Consider the following 18449-nt stretch of genomic DNA (forward strand, 5'->3'; position numbering starts at 1 on the left):
TTGATGAGGTTATTGAACCATCACTTCAACTAGTGTGTAGCCGGGCACAGGAAGTTGTTCCTGTGGCACCTACACCAATTGAAGTAGAAGCTTATGATAGTGATCATGAAACTTCGGATCAAGTCACTACCGAACCTCGTAGGATGACAAGGACGTGTACTGCTTCGGAGTGGTACGGTAATCCTGTCTTGGAGATCATGTTGCTAGACAACAATGAACCTACGAGCTATGGAGAAGCGATGGTGGGCCCGGATTCCGACGAATGGCTCGAGGCCATAAAATCCGAGAAAGGATCCATGACTTTGGAAGAAATACTTGATGGTCGTAAGGCCGTTGGGTACAGATGGATTTTAAAAGAAAGACAGACAATGATGGTAAGTATCACCATTAAGAAAGTTTGACTTGTCGTTAAGATGTTTACCGACAAGTTCAAGGAGTTGACTGCGATGAGACTTTCTCATTCGTAGCGATGCTAAGAGTCTGTTGGAATTATATTAGCAATTACTGCATGATTTATGAATTCTTGCAGATAGGATGTCAAAAACATTTGTTTCCTCGGCGATATCCTTGAGGAAAGGTTGTATGTGATACAACCAGAAGGTTTTGTCAAATCCTGAAAGATGCTAACAAGTATGCAAAGCTCCAGCAATCCTTCTAAGGACTGGAGTAAGCACCTCGGTGTTGGAATGTACGCTTTGATGAGATGATCAAAGATTTTGGGTTTATACAAAGTTTATGAGAAACTTGTATTTCCAAAGAAGTGAGTGGGAGCACTATAGAATTTCTGATGAGTATATGTTGTTGACACATTATTGATCGGAAATGATGTAGAATTTCTGGAAAGCATATAGGGTTGTTTGAAAGGTGTTTTTCAATAAGAACCTGGATTAAGCTGCTTGAACATTGAGCATCAAGATCTATGAGGATAGATCAAAAACCGCTAAATGGTACTTTCAAATGAGCACATACCTTGACATGATCTTAAAGGTGTTCAAGATGGATCAGTCAAAGAAGGAGTTCTTGCCTGAGTGGTAAGGTATGAAGTTAAGAGTTAAAGCTCGACCACGGCAGAAAAGAGAGAAAGGACAAAGGTCGTCCCCTATGCTTCATACCTAGGCTCTATAGTATGCTACGTTGTGTACCGCACCGGAAGTGTGCCTTGCCATGAGTTAGTCAAGGGGTACAAGAATGATCCAGAAATGGATCATTGGACAGCGGTCAAAATTGTCCTTGGAGTAAATAAAGGACATGTTTCTGGATTATGGAGGTGATAAAGAGTTCGGCGTAAAGGGTTACATCGATGCAAGCTTTAACACCTATCCGAATGACTCTGAGTAGCAAACCGGATACGTATAGTGGAGCAACCATTTGGAATAGCTCCAAGTGGAGCGTGGAAGCATAATTTACAATATGACCTAGAGATTTGCGAAGTACATACGGATCTGAATGTTGCAGACCCGTTGACTAAAATCTCTCTCACAAGCAAAACATGATCAAACCCCAGAACTCATTGAGTCTTAATCACATGATGATGTGAACTAGTTTAGTGACACTAGTAAACTCTTTGGATGTTGGTCACATGGCGATGTGACCTGTGAGTGTTAATCACATGGCGATGTGAACTAGATTATTGACTCTAGTGCAAGTGGGAGACTGTTGGAAATATGCCCTAGAGGCAATAATAAAATTAGTTATTATTATTATATTTCCTTGTTCATGATAATCGTTTATTATCCATGCTATAATTGTATTGATAGGAAACTCAGATACATGTGTGGGTACATAGACAACACCATGTCCCTAGTAAGCCTCTAGTTGACTAGCTCGTTGATCAACAGATGGTTACGGTTTCCTGACCATGGACATTGGATGTCGTTGATAACGGGATAACATCATTAGGAGAATGATGTGATGGACAAGACCCAATCCTAAGCCTAGCACAAAGATCGTAGTTCGTATGCTAAAGCTTTTCTAATGTCAAGTATCATTTCCTTAGACCATGAGATTGTGCAACTCCCGGATACCGTAGGAATGCTTTGGGTGCACCAAACAACACAACGTAACTGGGTGGCTATAAAGGTGCACTACAGGTATCTCCGAAAGTATCTGTTGGGTTGGCACGAATCGAGACTGGAATTTGTCACTCCGTGTAAACGGAGAGGTATCTCTGGGCCCACTCGGTAGGACATCATCATAATGTGCACAATGTGACCAAGGGGTTGATCACGGGATGATGTGTTACAGAACGAGTAAAGAGACTAGCCGGTAACGAGATTGAACAAGGTATCGGCATACCGACGATCGAATCTCGGGCAAGTACAATACCGCTAGACAAAGGGAATTGAATACAAGATTGATTGAATCCTCGACATCGTGGTTCATCCGATGAGATCATCATGGAACATGTGGGAGCCAACATGGGTATCCAGATCCTGCTGTTGGTTATTGACCGGAGAACGTCTTGGTCATGTCTGCATGGTTCCCGAACCCGTAGGGTCTACACACTTAAGGTTCGATGACGCTAGGGTTATAAAGGAAGTTTGTATGTGGTTACCGAATGTTGTTTCGGAGTCCTGGATGAGATCTCGGATGTCAGGAGGAGTTCCAGAATGGTCCGGAGGTAAAGATTTATATATGGGAAGTCCTGTTTTGGTCACCGGAAAAGTTTTGGGTTTTATCGGTAACGTACCGGGACCACCGCGAGGGTCCCGGGGGTCCACCAAGTGGGGCCACCATCCCCGGAGGGATGGATGGGCCAAGTGTGGGAGGGGACCAGCCCCAGGTGGGCTGGTGCGCCCCCCCACAAGGGCCCAAGGCGCCTAGGGTTTGGGGAGGGGGGCGCACCCACCTAACTTGGGGGGCAAGTTTCCCCTCTCCCCCCCTTGGCCACCCCCCAGATGGGATCTTGGGCTGGCCGCCACCTCTAGGGTGGAACCCTAGATGGGGGCGCAGCCCCCCCTCTCCCCCTATATATAGTGGAGGCAAAGAGGCAGCCCAACACACGAAGTTTCTTCTCCTGTTGGCGCAGCCCTACCTCTCTTTCTCCTCATATCTCATGGTGCTTGGCGAAGCCCTGCAGGATTGCCACGCTCCTCCACCACCACCGCGCCATTGTGGTGCTGCTGGATGGAGTCTTCCCCAACCTCTCCCTCTCTCCTTGCTGGATCAAGGCATGGGAGACGTCACCGGGCTGCATGTGTGTTGAACGCGGATGTGCCGTCCGTTCGGCACTAGGATCTCCGGTGATTTGGATCACGACGAGTACGACTCCTTCAACCCCGTTCTCTTGAACGCTTCCGCTTAGCGATCTACAAGGGTATGTAGATGCACTCTCCTTCCCCTCGTTGCTAGTTTCTCCATAGATAGATCTTGGTGACATGTAGGAAAAATTTGAATTTCTGCTACGTTCCCCAACAACTCTTAGCTCTTGGCATAGGTTAGAGTGTTAGAGAGTTCAACCCTCAGTCTAATGCCTTAGTCCCGGCTTATATAGAGTGTGCTCGGAGGGGGTGCCATAACCAGATGGTTTAAATGCTATTGATTGTCACATGTATGAAGTACTGTCCATTGATATTTGAGGGAGTTCCGGACTAGGGGGTGTCCGGATAGCCGAACTATCATCATCGGCCGGACTCCAAGACTATGAAGATACAAGATTGAAGACTTCGTCCCGTGTCCGGATGGGACTTTCCTTGGCGTGGAAGGCAAGCTTGGCGATACGGATATGTAGATCTCCTACCATTGTAACCGACTCTGTGTAACCCTAGCCCTCTCCGGTGTCTATATAAACCGGATGGCTTTAGTCCGTAGGACGAACAACAATCATACCATAGGCTAGCTTCTAGGGTTTAGCCTCCTTGATCTCGTGGTAGATCTACTTTTGTAACACACATCATCAATATTAATCAAGCAGGACGTAGGGTTTTACCTCCATCAAGAGGGCCCGAACCTGGGTAAAACATCGTGTCCCTCGTCTCCTGTTACTATCCGCCTAGACGCACAGTTCGGGACCCCCTACCCGAGATCCGCCGGTTTTGACACCGACAGGAGAATGGACTACCAAATAATTGTCGTATTTAACTTAGATCATACCATGGTTGAGTAACGAAGGTAACAAAGACATCGTGGAAGTCAAGGTATCCTAGAACGCAGCCGAGTGTAGGCGGTCCGACTGCTCCTGTCTTCCCGGTGACCGACTGTTGGGTCTTGTCCACTAGGGGGTTCACGATCGGACAATAGACACTTGGTCTCCTCCAAAGTATCCCTCTGGTATTTGATGCCTTGGGCTGCAGTTCTAAAGGGCCTGGTGTAATGCCCCTTAGCCTATTGTTTTTTGGACTGTATTCTTGATTGGCTTGGACCCTAGGCTGGACCATATGTGTTCTTGGGCGTTCCCCTTAGGTATAACCTGTCATGATCGATCCCCATGGGTCATCACACATAAGAAGGAAGAACATAGTCCTTACAAGTTACAAGTTTACTCGATCTTATGTAGTTATTGTCTCTCATTATGAATTCTTCACGAGATGCATGGAAGGGCATCGAGACGAGATTGATGGAGCTGGGAATGATGGTTTTAGAGTGTTTTAAAAAAGAGACATCCTATTTTTGTGAGTAAATTCCATTCTTTACCTCTAGTTCACATTTGTGACATGTTTTACCTTACTTGGCAGAAATTCTCAATTTTCACTCTCTGTAGCGAAGCTTGTGCCACAAAGTACTTACTTCTCAAATCATAGTACAAGTTTTAACAAAAAAATAATTCTTTTCGAGATGTGTGAGGTAGAATAACCACCCCACAGTATCATCATTATCCAACTGCAATAAGTAGTACTCAAGATTTTCTATAAAAGTGATACTATGTAATAAGAATACCATTGCTGATTTGCTTTTTCTTTAGCAGCAGAATACCATTGCTGTTTTGGAAAACCGCAACTGGACGTGTACTGGTACTTTGCTGTAGAGAGGTGCAACAGCTAGCTCATGCATGCATGCACGCGGTATCATCAATCCATCCAGCGGTACGTAGCTGCATGCACGCAGGCCGTCGCCAAGCTCATTAATTCATGGCTGCCAAAACGCCTCCGCTATATTCTCTCCGCTGTCCTCGTCCACTCCGCCGCTCCTACCCCCGGATCGCCCCCTTGCGCTGCCGGACTCCCGGACCTCCTCGCCATGGCAGCCGCCGCGCTCAAGGCCCAGCTCAACGCCCTCCTCGACTCCATGTTCGCCACGGTGAGCCCCCTTCGTTCCCTCACATCCCATCTAATCGCCCTGTGCTTATGGTCTGGAATCACTGGGGATTGCCGGTTTTGGCTGGCTGCCTAATTTTCCATCTGGTGTGATCATCTAGGGCATTGTGGACGAAGGTTTCCAGCACCTGCGGTCGGTGGAGCAGGAGGGCTTCCTCGCCCAGGTCATCAACATCTTCCTCCACGACGCCGACAACATCCTCCACGAAATCGCCCGCCTGCTGTCCGTACTTCTGCCCCTGCGCTCTCCCACCCCCTCTAGGAGTAGTTATCTAACGCTCTTATATTTCTTTACGAAGGGTTGATTTTGTCTGCTTTGCTTAACTTGTGATTCGTAGGAACCTGCCCGTGGTGAACTTCGGCAGGGTGGGCGCACTGGTGCATGAGCTCAAGGGGTGCAGCGGCAGGTGATTACCATGATAAAACCCTTTATTTCCCCGGCCCATTTTTAACTGTTGATGTCAAAAAAATAGAAAAAAAAAAAACTATGGACGTCGTTCAATTCAGATGTGTTTGTCATCAGTTGCGTCGTTTTTGCGTTGTCGCATAGTCATAAGTAAAAGAGCCGAATTTAGTTCTGTTTCGCGCAACAGAAGTGCCCGTACCCATGCCAACGGCAATTTTTGTGGGTCGGCGAGGATAGGTCTGTCGTGTTGCAAACCTTTCTGGTATATATTAATGATATGCTGTCGAAATGTCAGCGGTTTTTCTCGAATGTCAGCGGTATCGATGTTGCTTCTATTCAGGCGTGCTGGTGCATCAGGGGCATTTATTCATGTCATTTGCGGCTTTTCTGTAACCATATTTAGAAGAGTTGGATTTAATTGTGTTTCCTTTAACATAATAGCCAGTATTATTGCCCAATGGCAATACTCTAATCTCTGCAAGGAAAAAAATGTCGTTTTGCCAACATTTTGGGAATCTAACATTCTTAAGAAGTTGATCTCCACTACTATCAATTTTCTTACCATGCACACTGTCCACATCAGCTTTATTCCACATCATCATTCAGTGAAGCCTATCCACCTATCACAGTGCCATGTCTGCTATGTGATGCCAACCGTGAGTTTTTTACTTCTCAAAAAAAAAACGTAGGTTTTTTTGTTTGTCCAGGACATCAATGTTTTTTTCTGCTCAGATGTGATGGCACAGACACGAATCGTGCCGTGTGGCTGTCGTATAACCATATGTAGAAGGGGTGAATTTAGTTGTGTTATGTTTAACAGAGTCGTCTGTATTCATGCCAATGGAAATGTTATAGCTTAGCAAGGTCTTTGCCATTGTGCAAAGTAATTTAGTATTTTTGAATCTGCATTTCATCCAATGGCATGAGAAATTTGTTCGTTCTGCAAATTTTTGTAGTATTTGATTATATTCTATTCTACATAATGCCAATATTCATTTTCTGGTTTCTAGTAGACGTTGTTTCTATTCGGATGCATCTGCGCGGGGTGTGTATGTCATGAGCATGTGGCTTGTGCCATTTGCGCTGTCGTATAGCCATAATTAAAAGGGCCAAATTTAGTTGTCTTCCGAGCATGCCAACGTTATGACTCTGCAAGAAAAACTTCGCCGGTTTGCAAATATTTCCGGTACTACTAATCTGCTATTGCACATAAACCCGTTTTTTTCTAGTTTATCAAACAATCTATTGTTTGTCAAGAGCTAGGCGACTGAACCAGGGTGGGCCAGCAATACTACTGTACATGTACATTGATTTTTTAAAAGAAAAATTAGCATTTCTCCTATGGTATAAACTCTATTTCCAAATCCCAGGGTGGGCCATGGCCCACCCTGGCCACCCTCTACTGCCGCCACTGGTTGACAACCATAGTAGGAAATGATACCTTGAGGATATTACATATTGTGACATCGGAAGTATGCTTATGTGTATCAACTTGCTGCAGCTTTTAATAAGTTTGAGAAATTTCTAGCTCCCTGATTGGCGCTGCTTGGTATGTTTACAGTGTTGTTGCTAAGAAAGTGAATCTCTCCTGCACCCACTTCCGTCAGTTTTATGAGGCAGAAAGTAAAGAAGGGTTAGTACTCGGTGCCTTATTATATTTGTAACGCAGTAATTATTCTCCACTCTATGTATTTTGAAAATTTGCATATAAACATGCCAGTTGAATATTTAGCTCAAACCAACCTAGTATTCTTAAGACATGACCTGCTTTTTCACTTGATCTCCTATCACATATGATTGGTAGAATTTGGTTCATTATCGGAATGTGCTAATGTTTGATGATCCTCTTGTAACTTGTGGGCCTGACTTCTATTTATAACACAGCTGATATGGTTAGAGCCTTTATTTTTCAAATACAGGATCAAAATTTCTGAACCATTTCCGTTCAACTCGCTTGATCTCCCCAGAATTTGACAATGTGTATATTTGCATTATTGCAGGTGCCTCATGGCATTGGACCTTGTTAGGAATGAGTTTTATGAAGTGTTCAACAAGCTACAGACAATGATGCAGGTAGCACCTTATGTGCCTATGTTGGCTTTTTTACTTCCAATTTCTCACTAGTAGTATGATAATCCACAGATTGTTCGTATATCGTTTAGGATAAAAATGAATAACCTGAATCTTATTCTTGTTTGGTGTTGAAATTTGTCTAGATATAATTTTGGGTTTTATGAAACACTTAATAGGTCAAGGTATTTGAAATGTTCATGCCTTAATTTTGTGGTCACTTTTAGTAGATGTATGGGTCGGCTCTAAATGGAATTTCTTTGTTTCGCATCATAACTTAACAAGTGCTAGAGTAAGATGCGGACCATCTTGTAACTGATTTGAGACACCATGTGATTTGAGCACCACGGTGCACCATAGACCGGTCATAATGATTAACATTTTATTCTTTTGATGCAGCTGGAGCAGCAGATCGCGGCCATGGGTCCTCAGTAGTAGCAATGGAAGCAAAAAAGATAATTGCCCTATGTGATTCCTGGCATGTAGACACGGTGTTCAAGGAGTGTCTGGGTTTGGAGGGTGTGCTCATAACCCTGTTCAAGAAACTTGCATGTCATGTGTGTCTGTCAACTATATGTACTTGCATGTCATGATATAATTCCAGGTGCCAAATGTGTGTCCGCAGGCTGTGTGTAAACTCTATGCTTTGTTTGGTTGGTTGGTGAAGTGATATAATTTTGTTGTTTTATATTCCTCTCTCTACTGTAGAATGTTGGTGCCTCCCATTTTTGGGCTAGGTCCACTTACATTTATCTCTTGTCGCTGGCACTAGTTGGTTCCGCTGCTTTTTATCTTCTGTTGGTATTTTTGATTTACCAGTCTAGCTTTATGTTATCTTTTATTTTGTTTTTTAATTATAAAAATATTTTTTTGTTTTATTTCCTATTTGATTTTTATCTTTTTATATATTTTCTTATTTCTTATTTTGCATTTATCTTGAATTTAATTTTAATTTTATTTATTATTCATTTGTGACTTTTTGCATGGTTTCTTTCTCCTTTCATTATATTTAAAATATTCAGAATATTTCACAAAAAACATTGTATTCTAACATTCTTTACTTTTGATGAACATTTTTACAATTTGTATACATTTTTTAAAATACAGAACAATTAATAAATACATAAGTACTACAAAAATAATCATTTTAAGAAATTCGCAAAAACATTATCAATTAGCGATTGTTTTTCAAAACCATTGGGATTTACATTAAAACGAACATGCACACTCTCCGATCATTCTGGGCGAGGCCCACTTCTATTTCTCTCATGTCGCTAGCACGAGTTCATCCACTGATTTCTTTTCTTGTATTAGTTTTTTTCTGGTTATATGTAGCTTTATGTTTGGGTTTTCTTCCCTTTTGGAGAAATTACTTGTTTTTTCCTCAATTTTATATTTATGCCACCTTTAAATTTTTATCCCTTTTCTAACTTTTTTCATTTCAATTTTTTTTCTCACTGGTTTTTGTTTTTTCCTTTTTATTTTATTATGATTTTGAAATCTGAGAAACTTTTTAAAAATCCCTAAAAATTGTTATAAATCAACATTCCTTACATTCCATGGCTTTTCAATAATTTGTTTAAAATTTCCAAATTCATCAAAAAATATCAATTTATGAACATTTCGATAATTAGGCAATATTTTATAAATTTGAAAATAATTCTGCAGTTTTACGAGTATTTTATAATAGTGTGAGATTTTTTTTCTAAAATTATCAAAAAAATAAAAAATGATGAAAATAATTAACTCTTGCAAATATTTTTTACATTTATGGCTATATATTAGAAATCCATAAAAAATTTGAAAATTCATGACAATTGAATAAAATGTTAACATTCCTATAGGACCATTGTGAAATTATAATAGGTTCTAAAAATAAAATAAAAAACATTGCAATACTGAGCATTGCGAACGTAAAAAAAGGTTCATGCACCACTCATCACTTAACGTGTGGTCGAGCGTTTCGTACTACCTTACCGAAATGACAAAGAAACTGTTAGAGTTTGAGTTGTTTTCCTCATGTAATCTTAAACAATCTCTATCTCTCTCCCTCCCGTATCTATCTCTACCTCTTGTACCGAACCAGAACGAGATTCTCTCTCGTTCCCTTGTACGCCACGGCAAGGCATGTTTGCCCTCAAAAAATAGATGCACGCGGCTCTCCCAAGGGGAGAGTGGGAACGCTTATACCACAATTCTTACATGGTATACAGAGCTAGCCTCTTCCCTATCTTCTAGCAAACACAAAAACCAGAACCCTACGCCCTTCCATCGCTATCACCATGAGCTCCAGCGCTGTCGGCCTCAACCTCGGCACTCCACCAATAGAGAAGCTCGCGAGGGGGAACTACCTCCTATGGAAGGCGCAAGTTCTGCCGGCACTGCGAGGCGCGCAGGTGACCGATCTTCTCGACAGCAGCGATGCAGCGCCGCCAAAAACAGTGGAGATCACCAAATCGGACAAGACCACGGCCGTAGAGCTGAATCCACTGCATGGTCCATGGATCGAGGATCAGCAGGTCCTAAGCTATCTGCTGAATTCGCTCACTCCGGAGATCCTCGCACAAGCCATCGGTAAGGAAAGTACCCTTGATGTGTGGACAACCCTTACCACAATTTTTGTGTGCAATCGCAATCGCGAATAACAAACTTGAGGATCGCCATCTCCAACACCAAGAAGGGCAACATGTCCAGCAATGCCTTCACCAGGATGAAGAGCCTTGGAGACGAGCTTACGGAAGCAGGTCATCTGGTGACAGATGGAGAGACGGTGGACTACATCCTCGCCGGACTCGATCGGGTTTACGATCCCGTCATTGCAGCAGTTGGCGCCATCAAGAACTCCATCTCTGTTGATGATCTTTTCTCGCAGATTTCAGCCTTCGATCAGAGGATGGAGATGGTAGGCGACGGACCAGCAGGTTTTCGTTCGTTAGCCAACGCTATGTACAGGGGGCGCGGCCAGTCCCGGGGCAGAGGAGGCCGCGGACGAAGAGGGCGTGGTCGCTCAGACCGTGCTCCTCCTTCTCCTGTTCGCGCTGGTGGGAACGGCGGCTATCAGCGTCGACGTCAACCACCACCACAGCGGCATCAACAACAACATGAGGGTGATTACCCCGAGTGCCAGATCTATTGTAAGTACCATGCCGGCGGCGCCAAGGACTGCTGGCATCGGTACGAGGAACATAATCAGGAAAAGAAAAAGGCCAACCTCATCACCAACTTGTATGGCATCGACACTAACTGGTATGAAGATTCAGGTGCTACCGAGCATAACACAGGAGAGCTTGACAAGTTGACGATGCGGGAGAAATATCATGGAGGTGACCAAGTGCACACAGTAAGTGGAGCTGGTATGGATATTACTCACATTGGCAACTCAATTGTTAAAACCCCTCAAAAAAAATTCATCTAAACAATGTCTTTACATATCCCTCATGCATCAAAAAATATTGTCTCTGTTCATCCTTAGAGGGAGATGTGAGGGAGGTCCCTATCCAATCACATCATCTGCTTCTTCGTCATGGTCAAATAAGCAAGCTTGGAGTGTCACCAAACCATCTTCAGAAAAGTGGCACCGACGCTTGGTTCATCCATCTTCAGTTATAGTTCAGCATGTTCTTAGCAAAAATAAACTTCCTTTTGTGTCTAGTATTGATTCAGTTTGTGATGCGTGTCAACAAGCAAAAAATCATCAATTACCATATCCCATCTCTACTAGTGTATCTACTGCTCGATTGCAACTTATCTTTTCAAATGTTTGGGGACCAGCCCCCACTTCAGTTGGTAGATTTTCTTATTATGTAAGCTTTATTGATGACTATAGCAAGTTTAGTTGGATTTAACAAAGTCTTGTTGAACGTCAACTGAACTCTAAAATCCTTGCCATGCAAACAGACCGGGGAGGCGAGTATGAGAAACTTAATTCCTTCATTCAAAAGATTGGAATTTCCCACCATGTATCTTGTCCCCATGCTCACCAATAGAATGGTTCTGCTGAACGAAAGCATCGCCACATTGTCGAAGTAGGACTAGCATTGCTAGGTCATGCATCTATGCCTCTCAAATATTGGGATGAGGCCTTTCTCACTGCAACATACCTTATTAATATTCGTCCCAGTAAAGTCATCAAGTTTGAGAACCCTATCACTCGTATTTTTGGTATTACTCCAGATTATACATCCCTTCGCATATTTGGTTGTGCATGTTGGCCAAATGTCTGACCATACAACACACGCAAACTTACATTTCGTTCCAAACAATGTGTCTTCTTGAGGTACAGTCCTATACACAAAGGGGACAAATGTCTTGACGTCTCTACTGGTAGAGTCTACATATCTAGGGATGTTGTCTTTGATGAATTTGTTTTCCCTTTCGAGTCACTTCATCCAAATGCCGGTGCTCTTCTTCAAAAACAAATTCTTCTTCATCTGGAGTTTGATAAAGGGGGTGATAACAATTATACTGACCAATGTGCTAATATTCCTTCTAGTTCTACTCCTGGTACTATGCATGTGCAGGTGCATGAAGAAAATGCAGTTCAAAACGGTCAAAATGATTAAAATCTGGTACAAAATGGGGCTATATTTGATGTGTATGAAGAAGAAGAAGCAGGAGCGGAGCCCGAGGAGGATGCGGCGGTGCCTGCCATGCCTGCGCGCCGATCCACCTTGGATCACGGGCGGAAATCCAAGCGGGATCGCGCGCCTGTCAGCCGACAGGAAAACCAGGCATCTCCGGCCCGCTCCATGCCCGCCATCTCAGCGCACATGCAGGGGACAAAAGAGGACGTGGGATCCCCCTCGTTCAGCGCGCGCATGCAGGGGACAGGAACACCAGACTCGAGATCCTGTGCTCCGGATAACTCTGTTGATCCAGACATCTCTAGTTCGGGCCGAGCCACACCAGGGTCTTCTGGATCCGGTGCATCAGCCCAGTCTGCACACATGGACGGGTCGCCTGGATCTTCTGCCACCAACCAGTCTATGCAGTTTCCTGTACAGCAGCAAGAACAAACTTCTACTACTTCAAGGGTTATGACGCGGCTACAAAAAGGTATTAGAAATCCCAAAATAAGAAGATATGGCACTATACCATATGGCATGCTATCTGTTTCAGGTGAACCAGCAAGGTTGAGTGATGCACTTGGAGATCCTAAATGGAGAAATGCCATGGATGAAGAGTATGATGCACTCATGAAGAATAAAACATGGCACTTGGTACCAAGTCAGATAGGAATATTATTGATTGTAAGGGGGTCTATAGAATTAAAATAAAAGCAAATGGCTCTATTGATAGGTATAAAGCACTTCTAGTTGCAAAAGGATTTAAGCAACGGTATGGTATTGATTATGAGGATACCTTTAGCCCAGTTGTAAAGGCTGCTACTATAAGACTTGTGCTAGCCATTGCTGTTTCTAGAGTATGGAGTCTTCGACAGCTAGATGTTCAGAACGTGTTTCTGCATGATGTTCTGGAAGAGGAGGTCTATATGAGGCAACCATTAGGATATGAAAACAAACAAACACCTCATTATGTTTGCAAGCTTGACAAAGCTCTTTATGGTCTGAAACAGTCACCTAGAGCATGGTTCTCAGAGATAAGTTCACAGTTGAAGCATCTTGGGTTTGTTCCGTCCAAGGCAGATACATCTCTCTTTATTTACAATAAGGCAAACACAATGATTTTTGTACTCATATATGTGGACGATATTATAGTTGCAAGATCTTCACAAAATGCCACTAATGCTCTCTTGCGTGATTTGAGTTCAGAGTTTGCTTTGAAGGATCTTGGTGATTTACATTTCTTCTTAGGCATTGAAGTTAAGAAGATTCAAGATGGCATTGTGTTGAATCAAGAAAAATATGCCACTGAACTTCTAACTCGTATGGGAATGAAGGATTGCAAACCTTCACCTACACCATTGTCTTCTTGAGAACAACTTTCAGCATATCAAGGAGAACCTCTTAATGAAGAGGAGAGCACAGAATATAGAAGTGTTGTTGGAGCCCTACAATACTTAACTTTGACACGGCCAGACATATCATTTGCTGTAAACAAGGTCTGTCAATATTTACATGCTCCTACCTCCATTCATTGGACATCTGTCAAAAGGGTTGTACGATACATTAAACATACTGTGAGTTTGGGACTTTAGTTCAGACATTCTAGTTCCACACTTGTCAGTGCCTTCTCTGAAGCTGACTGGGCAGGATGTGTTAATAACAGAAAGTCAACTGAAGGATTTGCAGTATTTTTTGGTTCAAACCTTATTTCTTGGAGTGCCAGAAAGCAAGCCACTGTGTCAAGGTCAAGTAAAGAGGCTGAATACAAATCACTAACAAATGCATCTGCTGAAATTATTTGGGTGGAATCTCTACTTCATGAGTTAGGAATCAAGCAACTTCGTATACCTTGTCTATGGTGTGACAACTTGGGAGCAACCTACCTTTCTGCTAATCCAGTGTTTCATGGGAGAACCAAACACATTGAGATTGATTTTCATTTTGTGCATGAAAGGGTTGCAGAGAAGAAGTTGGACATACGGTTCATTCCATCGAAGGATCAAGTAGCCGATGGATTCACCGAAGCCTTGCCGGCCAAGTCTTTTGAAGAGTTCAAGAGAAATCTCAATATAGAATAGTTTAGATTAAGGGAGGGTGTTAGAGTTTGAGTTGTTTTCCTCATGTAATCTTAAACTATCTCTATCTCTCTCCCTCCCGTATCTATCTCTACCTGTTGTACCGAACAAGAACGGGATTCTCTCTCGTTCCCTTGTACGCCATGGCAAGGCATGTTTGCCCTCAATAAATAGATGCACACGGCTCTCCCAAGGGAGAGTAGGAACGATTATACCACAATTCTTACAGAAACGTCAAAACTAGGTGACAGGCAAGCCAGCTCACCAGCGTAGAGGCATACGTTTGCTCGTTGTTCCACACGTAACACGCAGAATAGGAGCTCTCCACGTCCATACCCAAGTATAGATATTCTAGTTATTACTTTTATAATACTCTCTTTAATCCAAAATTATTGTAGCAGTTTCGAACTAAGGTTAGATCAACCTTAGTTCGAACCTACAACAGTTACTATGGATCGGAGGGAGTAACAACGGACTGACCCTGAGGCACAGACAGAGAGACCCGAAATCTTTTTCATAGCAATTATCAACTTTGTTTGAGACAAATAGCAATTATCATCTGAAATGGCCCTAAGCATCAGGTCAGACTGTAATTGGTGCTTAGTGGCCCATGTTTTGCACCAATGACCAGCTGTAGGCCGCACACCTACAAAGTGTAAGCTCTCTCGTCAATGTATGCTTCTTAGTCAAAAGGTACGCGGAACCTCTTCCCCGCGCAGGTCGGGGGATAGCAACCAAACGCACACGCCCGCTCTCGGTATGGGGAGCTCCTATTGGACGCGTGCGTGCGTCCAATGGTCGAGCTTTCGCGCAGAAAGGAAGAGCGCATGGGCCAGCCCATTAGGAGGAAACGAAGCTCCAGACGAATAAAAAATAATTCAAGCGTGAACCGAATCTCGAACACGCGACCTCCATTCATCCAGCTAGCGTTGCTAACCAACAGAAGCTATGACCTTTTGCGACAATTCAAGGCTCGAAAGTTTAAGTACATACTCTGTTGAATTCTTTTTTAAAAGTACGCATAAAGTATTTTGTATATCCGTTGAACATTTTGCAATATCCGTTGAACATTTTATTAAAATAAGTTGAACATTTGAAATAATACATGATGAACTTTTTGAATGTACGATAAACATTTTTGAAAATATGAATATACACGCTGAACAATTTTCGGATGCGCACTGAACATTTGTAAAAGAACATTGAACAATTTACGAATACATACTGAACATTATGTAATATACACAGTGAACAAAATTAAGAAACATATTGAGCATTTGTATATTCGTTGAAAAAACAAAACCGAAAGAAAAAAAAACAAAACCAAAAGAGGAAAACAGGACAAAAACTAAAAACCAGAAGAGAAACAAGAGAAAACTAAACCAGAAGAAACAAAAACAAAACTGGAAGAAGAAAACCGGAACAAAACCAGAAGAAAAAAACAACAAAGAAAATCAAAACGTGGAAGAAACAAAACTAACGAAAGAAACAGCAGCGAACGAAAAAGAAGCACGCGAACCCGTAGTGGGCCGGCCCAACATGCACGCGAATGGAAACAGCTGTGAGCGTTTCCTCGACAGCTTGCCGCACACGGGCGTCCAATAGGATTCGCCCGCGGTATGTGCCGCCAAGTTAGTGTTATTCTCTCTTTTTTTGCAAGTTTTCTCTTTTCTTCACTTTTTTTATTTCTTTTTTTTTCCTTTTAAATAATCGTGAACTTTCTTTAAAGTAATGAGCAATTTTCTAATTCATGAAAGTTTTACAAACGTGAAAAAATTAAATTCGTAAAACATTTCAAAAATCGAGAAGAATTTCCGTCTCCATGATTTTTATACACGTGAGAATAATGTTCAAATTCATGAACAATTTATAAACCCATTAACATCTTTAAAAATCCTCTACTTTTTATGAATTCACGAACATTTGATATTTGTGTACCTTTTTCAAAATCACGTCTATTTACTGAAATTTCTGACCATTTTTTGAACCATGGACATTTTTGAATTCCTCTAACAATATTCAATTTCCTAAAACAAATCCATGAATAGTTTTTGAATTTTCAAAACTTTATTGTAATTTACCTATCATTTTGAAAATTCAGGAACATTTTTTGCAAATTAGAAACAATTTTTATATTCATGAACATTTTACATGTGTAAAACTGGATTACACCCGTTGTATGTGAAAGTAGAATCAATCACACCCGATCATCACCAGGTGCTTCGAAACGAAGGACTGTAGCAACATTGCATACTCAGGCAAAACACTTTTATCTTGAAATTAAGTGAAGGGATCATCTTAAAATGCTACCGTCGATCTAAGCAAAATAAGATTCATAAAGGATAACATCACATGCAATCAAAATATGTGACATGATAATGTCATCATCATCTTATGCCTTTGATCTCCATCAGCAAAGCAACGTTATGATGTTCATCGTCACCGGCTCAACACCTTGATCTCCATCGTCTTATCGGGGTCGTCTCGTCAACTATTGCTTCTACAACTATTGCTAACGCATAGCGATAATGTAAAGCAATTACATGGCGCCTACATCTGATACAATAAGTTAAAGACAACCCTACGGCTCCTGCCGGTTGTCGATATTATAAAAGATGATCATCTCATACAACAACGTATATCACATCACGTCTTGACCATATCACATCATAACATACCCTGCAAAAACAAGTTAGACGTCCTCTACTTTGTTGTTGCAAGTTTTACGTGGCTGCTACGGGCAACTAGCTAGCAAGAACCGTTCTTACCTACATAAAACCACAATGGTGATTTATCAAGTTTGCTGTTTTAACCTTCTTCAAGGACCGGTCGTAGTCAAATTCGATTCAACTAAAGTGAGAGAAACAGACATTCGCTAGCCACCTCATGCAAAAGAAGTTGCATCAGTCGGTGGAACCAGTCTCATCTACGTGGACATGCAAGGTTGGTCAGTGCCGCTTCATCCCACGATACCGCCGAATCAAAATATGACGTTGGTGGTAAGCAGTATGAACATCACCGCCCACAACTCCTTTGTGTTCTACTTGTGCATATCATCTACGCATAAACCTGGCTCATGATGCCGCTGTTGGGGAACGTTGCACGGAAAACAAAAAATTTGTACGCACATGCAAGATTTATCCATGGAGATGCATAGCTACGAGAGGGGGAGAGCATCTTCATACCCTTGAAGACCGCTAAGCAGAAGCGTTTATCAACGCGGTTTATATAGTCATACACCTTCACGATCCGTCCCGATCAAGTACAGAATGTACGACACCTCCACGTTCAGCACATGTTCAACTTGATGACGTCCTCGCCTTCTTGATCCAGCAAGATTGGCGAAGTAGTACATGAGTTTCGGTAGCACAACGTCGTGGTGACGGTGGTGATGAAGAACAATCTCCGCAGGGCTTCGTGGCTTAGTGAATATTGATGGATAAACTAGAGGGGACGGGGTTGCCGGCACGCGGCTTGGTGAATCTTGATATGTTCCGGGTGCTAGCCTTGCCCCTCTATTCATATGTTGAGCCCTGGGCTCGTATCTTGGATAAAAAGCCTCCTCAAAGTCGGTTTACACTACTAGGGAAAACCTTATATACAACATCTTAGCAGTATCGCTGGACAAAACAAGACACTACTGCTACTTAGGAGTAGTGTGTTTAAATAAACCGCGCTACTGCTACTTCTTTAGTAGTAGCGCGGTCCGAGAAAACATGCTGTTGCTTTGTTTGTACTGGCACAGATGCCTAGCCCCACTTAGCAGTAGCGCGTATCCGCTACCAGTGCTACTGCTACATCCCATAGTAGTAGCGCATATCTAGGAAACGCACTACTACTTACAGTATCCTGCAGCAGTTGGCCCTCTCACTCACTCTTCCTCTCACACGCTCTCGCCCACGCCGAACGCCGCCGCCACCGCCGCGCTGCTCCTCCACCGAGGTACTCCCTCCTCCCTCCTCCCCTCCCTCCCCCCTCCTCCTTCGGCCGCCCTCCTCCCACTGCCCCTCTCTCCTCCTCCTCCGGCCGCCCCCTCACACCTCCTCCTCCAGCCGCCCCTGCCCCTCCACCCCCGCCCCTC

At 42.9% G+C, this 18449-nt stretch overlaps 1 protein-coding gene across 1 annotated transcript; it reads left to right on the forward strand.

Annotated features, from left to right (window-relative positions):
- The first annotated feature begins 5115 nt into the window (after window positions 1-5115).
- LOC123094189 (histidine-containing phosphotransfer protein 2-like) lies at window positions 5116-8379 on the forward strand. Its single transcript, XM_044516249.1, has 6 exons — window positions 5116-5235; window positions 5354-5475; window positions 5591-5659; window positions 7220-7291; window positions 7659-7731; window positions 8128-8379. Exons 1-6 carry the CDS (start codon window positions 5176-5178, stop codon window positions 8161-8163), a joined length of 432 nt encoding a protein of 143 aa, XP_044372184.1. The 5' UTR covers window positions 5116-5175; the 3' UTR covers window positions 8164-8379.
- The last annotated feature ends 10070 nt before the right edge of the window (window positions 8380-18449 follow it).

This window comes from Triticum aestivum, chromosome 4B, assembly GCF_018294505.1.
Source record: "Triticum aestivum cultivar Chinese Spring chromosome 4B, IWGSC CS RefSeq v2.1, whole genome shotgun sequence".
Lineage (NCBI taxonomy): Eukaryota > Viridiplantae > Streptophyta > Magnoliopsida > Poales > Poaceae > Triticum > Triticum aestivum.